The sequence below is a fragment of the Zeus faber genome (assembly GCF_960531495.2).
Source record: "Zeus faber genome assembly, chromosome: 8".
Taxonomy (NCBI): Eukaryota; Metazoa; Chordata; class Actinopteri; order Zeiformes; family Zeidae; genus Zeus; species Zeus faber.
The window spans coordinates 9258772-9266937 of NC_137195.1; the positions used below are offsets into that span (position 1 = coordinate 9258772).

General features: G+C 46.2%; 1 protein-coding gene across 1 annotated transcript; it reads right to left on the minus strand.

Moving 5' to 3' along the window:
• Positions 1 to 327: 327 nt before the first annotated feature.
• On the minus strand, positions 328 to 6288 carry serinc2l (serine incorporator 2, like). The gene is made up of 10 exons (XM_080005933.1): positions 6162 to 6288; positions 5024 to 5185; positions 4723 to 4910; positions 4395 to 4474; positions 4088 to 4225; positions 3824 to 3993; positions 3486 to 3576; positions 2555 to 2705; positions 2239 to 2448; positions 328 to 1918 (listed from the first exon to the last, which is right to left on the minus strand). The coding sequence occupies exons 1-10, from the start codon at positions 6198 to 6200 to the stop codon at positions 1780 to 1782; spliced, it is 1368 nt and encodes a 455-aa protein (XP_079862059.1). The 5' UTR covers positions 6201 to 6288; the 3' UTR covers positions 328 to 1779.
• Positions 6289 to 8166: the final 1878 nt, after the last annotated feature.

Consider the following 8166-nt stretch of genomic DNA (forward strand, 5'->3'; position numbering starts at 1 on the left):
TGACTTGGTGGATGTGTGCTGAGGATGTTTGAAACAAAACAGAATTGACAATATCCAGGTGAAAGCCTCGTCCACATTCTGCTGCATGTACCCACACCCACATTGTTTACCAACGATTCTCAAAATCCCTTTTAGTACAATCAGTTGTCATTACTCTGCTTGTCATACTTTGTGTATTCACTTGCATCCCGTTCAGGATCCATTGGGAAAATGCACACGCCTGAAATGACTTTTAGTTCCACCTGGTGGGCAACGTTGGAAAAGTCCTTGGAAATAAAGCACAATCACCTTGAAGAAAAATAGACCAAAACCAAAAGGTTTGCCAAGAGACATTTATTAGAAAGGGTGTTTGCATGACCACATGAGCTGGGCCTCATGGTGCGTAACGGCTGCGTCTCCACCACTTGAAAAGGCAGAATGAGCTCAGATCAGAACCAGTTACCCTTCTGCTTCGAAATGCACGACCATAAAAAGGCACTTGTAGTTGTACTGACAATACTCATGTTTCAGCAATTCAGCTTGTACCATTTAGCTTTTATAACTTGCAACATTTAAATAACATTTAAAAAAGGGCAGAAATGTGAAGTGCAACATATTTGATCATTCCGATAAATCTTCCCTTTAAAAAGTCCTTTTTACAGCGCTCGCTTAAACAAAAGCAGCCGGATACACAAAGTCCCTGGAAACCGTGAAAAAAAACCCCCAAAAACAAAACAAATAAAAACATTTTAACACACATTTTTTCAGTCTGAGCTGGAAAAAAAAAAGACAAAATATTCTAATCATTGCAATTAATTGCATTAATATTCAACGAGGAAAATGTATTCTGCATAAAGTTACTGTACCCACAACTGACATACAGTTAGATCATTACTACTAAACACCAACACGTCTGTTTAGTGCCTTGTTAATGCTGTTACATTGCAACACTTTTCTCTTCACTTATCTAGACATTACATCACACAGTCATTGTGCGTTTTCCAGAGAACAGCGGTGTGAATTTCTGGTCGTCATCATCAACACAGTGTGTAATGTTAACTGCGACGGACCCAAACACACCCCTGCATCGCAGCATATCGCTATACGTGGCGGTAGGAGGAAAGCCCCGGTGAGCCGGGGAGAGGCAGAGCACCAAATGTCATCCTGCTCAGGTGGTAGAAGCCGGCTACGCCACCAGGAAATGCCTCGGACATCTAATGAGCAACATGCCTGGTACAGCCTGGTAGCAAAAGAGGAGCCCTGTGGGGGGGGAGGGGTGTGTCGAGCCTTATCTACCGCTCACACTCCAGCCTCTTTGGGGCTCGGGGGGGGGGGGGGGGGGGGGTTAACCCTTCTCAGCCCCCCGCGCTACGCCGACCCAGCCAGCCAGTAAAGATGCCACATCTGGCCCGTCAGACGAGTCTTCAGACCAGTCTTCAGCCTCGCTGGCGGTGAAAAGGAAGTCCCGGCCGAGACATGAGGTATCAAGTATGCGCCTGATTGCAGCGTGTTGCTATAGCTCCGGTATCTATGAATTACTGGCACCGTCGTAAAATAATGGGATACTTAGCATGCAGGTTAAAATTAATTCACCATGCATAAAATCTGTAGGACAGTAGCATGTGACATCTGCAGAATAATAACCACGATAAAACCTTTTTTTTTTTTTCCTCAACCGTAATACCACACAAACCAGCAGTGATCATTACATCCAATGTTGTGTTCGATTATCCTTCACATACAGCATCTAAAAAAGAGAGGGGAAAGCCCAGCGCCCGGCGATGAACGGACGCCGAGCGCTTATGTGAAGTCCCTGTCGGGGAAGACGAGGGGGGCGACGAGGGTCCAGAGGTAGATGCCCAGGCCCAGCCAGCTGGAGCTCATCTTCACCCACACGGCGGGCATTCGGCTCTGCATGGCCTGAGTGCTGGTGTCTGGCCTGGGGGAGACGGGATGGAGGAGCTTGAGAGGGGGCCATGGTCAACACGGGGCGAGCGAATATTTAATGGCTACACCGGCACTAGAAAAGGGCGGAGACTTGGCGCCAATAGGGCGTGCGCTCCTTCCTTTCGCAACTGACATTGCTCAAAGGAGTCTGCGTTCACATGAACGTGTGGGCACGCAGTTCGTTTGACGGAAACGACCAAATCCACATTCTAGGTGTCAGGACATTTCGATGGAAACTTGTGGACGTGGAGTCAAACCATTTCACAGAACAACTGCGGGCGATGATGTCATACGTGTGGGGGCTCTACTCACTGGTACCAGTTGGTGAGGGTCATCATGATGTACAGGGAGGCCAGGACGAGGTGGAAGTGGAAGACGGAGTAGCTGTAGGTGACCTTCTCCTCCTCGTTGTCCACGGCGCGGCGGAGGCCGTCCTCTCCCACCACGCCCTCGCCGCCCAGGCCTCCGCCCTCCTCCGTCTGCATCAACTTGTTCACCTGGGTGTTGCTGGACGAGCGGATACTGGGGAGAGACGGCGAGAGCGATGAGGTTACCTTAAAATTAAAATAACAAAATAAAACACGCCGAAAACATCCAAAAGGAAGCAGGGGAAGCCTCCGACCCCGACCTGGCGTAGAGCGTGCAGAAGAGGAAGATGATCAGCCCCACGACGCCCTGCGCGTCCCACCACTGGACGTGGGCCGCTGTGCCATCGGGGTTGGTCTCCGAGACGCTGATGTTGGACACCAGGCTCAGGAGGCTCGGGTTACACCTACGATCTGAGACACGGACGGGCGTCGCACACGCACGTTTGTACGGCCGAGTTTGGCAGAAAGTAAAAAAAATAAAAGAGAGAAAGCACACACTGTTTACACCCGGCTTGAATATGCGTCTACGATACATTGCTTTTATTGTGAAATTCCTTGATAGGGCCCGGGGGAGGAAGTGAGTTCTATGCAAGTTGAAGTGTCAATGTATTGACCCATTTACCAGGATCCTGTTAATGATATGTTCAGTTTCAAGTTAATTTTGGTCTGTGAATGCTCTTCTAATTGGCTGATTGCCTAATTGTCAAAGGTAAAAAATTCAAAGTTCTCCAGTTAACCTCCATGTATCATGTGACATACTATATAATCTACAGTATTACATATGCATCTAGCAAAGAAAGGATCAATCCATCTTTTGTATAACATGGAAGGATGCATTTTTACTGCAAATAAATACAATTCTGGTCAAGAATTGATACTTGCACTTGCAGTCTATTCCAAGGCATTTTATCGCACTAACCCTACAACCACCACAAGCTTGCAAAGTGTCTTTGAAATGACACTTGATCGGGGGAAACACTGATCACATGACAGAAGTCAGGGATGGTAAAGAAAACTACCCCAATACTCCTGCGGTCAAATCCGGTGCGAGCCTTGAAAACTCACCGGCGCAACCGCACCCGTGCAGCGGCTGTGGAAGTAACTACACGTGTACGTTCAAAACATTTTCAAATCACTTTGATAGAGAATGAGAGCGTTATAACAAAGAAACAGGAAAAGGCAGACACTCACTTGGGTTGTTGGTCATGGCGGACCACGTGACGTACATGGTGTAGAGGGAGATGAGCGAGGCTTGGAGGAGGCCAGAGTGAGGCTGGGCTTCCTGCAGCACAGTGAAATGGACATTGTGGACGGGACTATGGCCTGGATCACCACCGAGATAAAGGATCACGTGTGCACTTCAGAGTTCCTCTTCCCTGGTAGTTACTTTTTCCTCCCCAAATCAGTTAATTAATAGCAGCAATAAAACCGACCAGACGTAATGAACTTTGATTCTCATTAAAATTACCTGAACGTTGCTCAGTCGTTACTCATGAGCAAACAAGTTTTTAATGTGTGGCTGGGCATACCTGAACTTTGGGCAGAATGGAAACAATGGAAACGATGACGCTGAAGATGAGGTTGAGGCTGATGAAGACCTTGTGCTCCGCGCAGTCGTCGGGCTGAGTGTAGTAGACGTAGAAAAGCACCACGGCGGTGAGAGCCAGGGCGTAGTACAGGACGGTGAAGGACAACAGCCCTGGAGATGTGACATGCAGGTGAGGCATTTGACCTTTTTATTCCCGAGATGATTCGTGGCTTTTAGGGAAGCGACGGAAAAACCAATTCAGCACCTGCAAACCAGCATTTGTTGTCACTGTTTTCGGCCCTGTCAACCCACACCTTGTTCCAGGAGTGGGCAAAGTCAACGAGGAGGATGAGTTGGATCAGGATGAAGATGAAGGATCCCACAACTCCAAAGTAAAACCACACTGAGAAGCCAAGAGGAAAGAGACAGAGGAATAAGCATGGACCATCAGATGGTTCTATCTACTAAAAAAAAGCTCTTCCAATGTGAATCAGTGGAAAACGACCAAGCCTCTATAGCAGGCTTATTACCGGCTAAAACCCATTGGTGTAGTTATAAAAGTATGAAATTACCAGTATGAAATGTTCCGTCAGGGATGAAAAAGGCTCCCACTGTGATCCCAACCAGGATCAGGAACTTGAAGAACCAGAAGCTAGTTGAATAAAAATGACATACATTTCACTTTGTAAATAGACAATGTGTGTGTGTGTGTGTGTGTATATATATATATATATATATATATATATATATATATTTTTTTTTTTTTTTTTTTTTTTCCTCCAAATGATGTCCGGATGACGCCATGAGAGGCTGATTGAACAGCCAAGCAGTAGTGCAGATTCATTTCTATCCCGAAAACGGATGTTTTACACGTATCTACATTGAGTTGAGGCCACGTACCCATTCTGGAGAGCAGCACGGGGGTCTTTGCTGCTGCGGACCCGAACCATTATCACGAAAAACAGGAAGAAGAAGCAGGCCATGGCAAAACACATCCGGTACACAGACTTGTAGCCCACGATGACCTCACAGTTGACCTGGTTCTCAATGCCAGGTATGGTACTCGCACCCTTGCAGAACCCTGGGATCTGCAGAGAATCCACGACAAATATCAAAAGCGTGTCATGCGGCCCCGAGGTTTCCAGCGACCGGGGAAACTCTTAAGGGCGGTAAAAACAAAACGGCGGGTTCTGAGTCTTACTTTTCGTAGCTGGTCCTCCATTCCCGGGAGGATCATTATGACTGATACCATGGTCCCCATCAGCAGAAAGAAGGAGAAAACCAAGCGAGTGATGGTGGAGTTGTTGGAGGAAGGACAGCAGCCGCACAGCAGACATGGTGCTGAGCCGCACAGACAGGAGGCCTAGGAAGGAGAGGGAGAGAGAAGGATAATCACAGGGTTCATTCTGAAAGTGATTTTGGGGGAAAAAAAAATAAATCTTGTTTATGTTACGATTTGAATAAGAAAACCAGATGGAGCATCACACGTTTTCCACTAACGCCCCCGCCCAAGGACTTTTCAAGCACTTCAGCACAAAGGGGGCTATTATCAAGGTATTCTGGTTTGAGTACTTCAATTTCAGAGGACAGAATCCGAGCACATAAAACACTTCAAGAACCTTGTTAGAGCCTCGGAATTGGCCGAAAAAGAATGTCGAATTGCGACTGCCGTGTAGTCCATCAGAGTAATATAACCCTGTACCGAAATATTACGCTGTCATAATTCTAGTTTGTGAAACTTGAAGAGTTTTTGTATTTATGTATATGTTTACTTGTTGATGGATTGATCCTTTATTTATCCCAGGGGGGGAAATTGCAGTGTTACGGCACCTGACGCCAAAACAGTACGCAACGAAACGTAATATTGCAATATAACATAAACTTAAAATGAACCAAAACGCAACAACTACAATTAATTACAAAATGAACAAAAAAATAAATAAATAGATAAAATAAAAGGCAATATACAATAAGCACAGAAACGACTTCTGTGTCCACAACGATCAGGTGACGACCGTCACGGCTTTTCAAGAACAGGAAGTACCTGTGCGTCCAAACGGAAGCTAACGGTGTCCTATCGCTGGCCTATCTCCCGTACACTTCCTCAAATCCTTCGCTTATTATTCTACCTCGAGATGAGACATATTTATTAACATTACGGGGTTTTTTAAAAATCATTATTACGTCAGCAACACCCGCTCAGTGTTTTCTTGAAGCACAAACTGGCAACTGCATGATGTTGAGCGACAGCTGATCCGCTACCGTTAGAGGTGGTGCAGTAAGAAGGGGGCGAACAAAAGCCCCGTTAAGAGATGTGTTTGTCAACAGGACATACTTACACAACTGGCAAGGGAACACAGAGCCAGACAGGCGCCCATTTCGCTGCTCAACGGCCGAAAGCAGCCGATTCTAAGCTGTGCGGGGTTGTTGTTGCTGCTGCTGCTGCTCGAACAACAAACAGCTGTGAAACTGTCAGTGGAACCCGATACGAGACGTTAAGTACCCTAATGCATAACTTCCGGTTGGGATTTTCCAAAATAAAGGACGCCCGCTACGCGAATGCCTTTGTGTCGACCGCTAAATACGCAAGCCGGTGGATGGCAGCTCTTATTTTGAAAAAGTACATTTTGAAACGCCGAGTTTGGCGCTGCGTTCCATTGATATTGTAATTTGAAATATCCGACCTTCTGCTCTGCGTGCTTTAAATCGCTGTTTTCGGGGCAGATCGCTCGGGCCCGAGTTTGCCGAGGATAACTGGCCTGACGTCACAACAAAACATGACGTCATACACCGTTACAGGTGAACAAAGTTCTCCAACACACATGTCTGCGTTTGTGGGCGTCGGACAGGGGCAATGGAACCCATCTAGCTCGGAAGTGAAAACTAGGATTAACCGATTTCTGAGTTGCATTCCAATGCAGCATTCATTTTAATATGGAATAAAAACGAATGAAATACATCCGTATTAATGTGGAAATGAATATTAAGAAATCTTTGTAACGATTGGAATGGTTTCATGTAACATTTCAAAATAGATGGTACATTTAATTATCAGTTCATTTAATTGCTCGTTTAGTTTTGAGTGATGCGGTCTTTCATAGTTTTGGATCCTAATTAGTTTGCATCACCTCTGTACACACCAAGGAGGGACCGTAGTGCGGCTGTGTTCTACATCAACAGGCCGGTACACGGGCTGTGTTTCACATCAACAGGCCGGTACGCGGGCTGTGTTCTACATCAACAGGCCGGTACACGGGCTGTGTTTCACATCAACAGGCCGGTACGCGGGCTGTGTTCTACATCAACAGGCCGGTACACGGGCTGTGTTTCACATCAACAGGCCTGTACGCGGGCTGTGTTCTACATCAACAGGCCGGTACACGGGCTGTGTTTCACATCAACAGGCCTGTACGCGGGCTGTGTTCTACATCAACAGGCCGGTACACGGGCTGTGTTTCACATCAACAGGCCGGTACGCGGGCTGTGTTCTACATCAACAGGCCGGTACACGGGCTGTGTTTCACATCAACAGGCCGGTACGCGGGCTGTGTTCTACATCAACAGGTCGGTACACGGGCTGTGTTTCACATCAACAGGCCGGTACGCGGGCTGTGTTCTACATCAACAGGCCGGTACGCGGGCTGTGTTCTACATCAACAGGCCGGTACGCGGGCTGTGTTCTACATCAACAGGCCGGTACGCGGGCTGTGTTCTCCATCAACAGCCTGTGTACCGGTCTGCACGGACTGTGTTCTACATCAACAGACCAGTACACAGGCTGTATTCTACATCAACAGACCGGTACACAGGCTGTATTCTATATCAACAGACCGGTACACAGGCTGTATTCTACATCAACAGACCGGTACACAGATGCACACACTGACACAGAATCAACTATTTTGAATTTTCATAAGCACAAATATCTGCCAGTTAAGAGTTTTAAACTGTAACTAATAAAACATGAACAGCTGACCGCTGAGAAACTGGTGTTTTTACCCCAATGGTAAGTGCGAGTGGGGTGCAGCTGTGTTATATAATTAAAAAAATATTTCGATGAATTCCGTGGTATTGATCATTTCATACATTTTGTGCACTACTGGGTTTTTAATGAATTCCTGGCTTGGGTTGTAAAGCTTATTAAAGTCTGAATACAATGCAATAAAATAAAAACTATCGCACTCTATATTTATATTGATAATGACAAACAAAGACAAAATTAAATTGCTCACAAAAAAATATATTGCATGTTGAACGCTAGATGGCACTGTTTACAATCAAATCTAGACGGCAGCGTATTTGAAAATATAAACTAAGCGTCTTAAAATGCGGAAAATAAATTTA

Bases quoted from the DNA above. Each gene is read 5' to 3' on its own strand.
- serinc2l (XM_080005933.1), bottom strand. From the start codon at position 6,200: ATGGGCGCCTGTCTGGCTCTGTGTTCCCTTGCCAGTTGT. The intron at 5,186-6,161 runs GTAAGTATGTCC...TCTCCTTCCTAG, and splicing joins TGTGTTCCCTTGCCAGTTGT to GCCTCCTGTCTGTGCGGCTC. The intron at 4,226-4,394 runs GTAATTTCATAC...TTGGCTTCTCAG, and splicing joins TGACGGAACATTTCATACTG to TGTGGTTTTACTTTGGAGTT.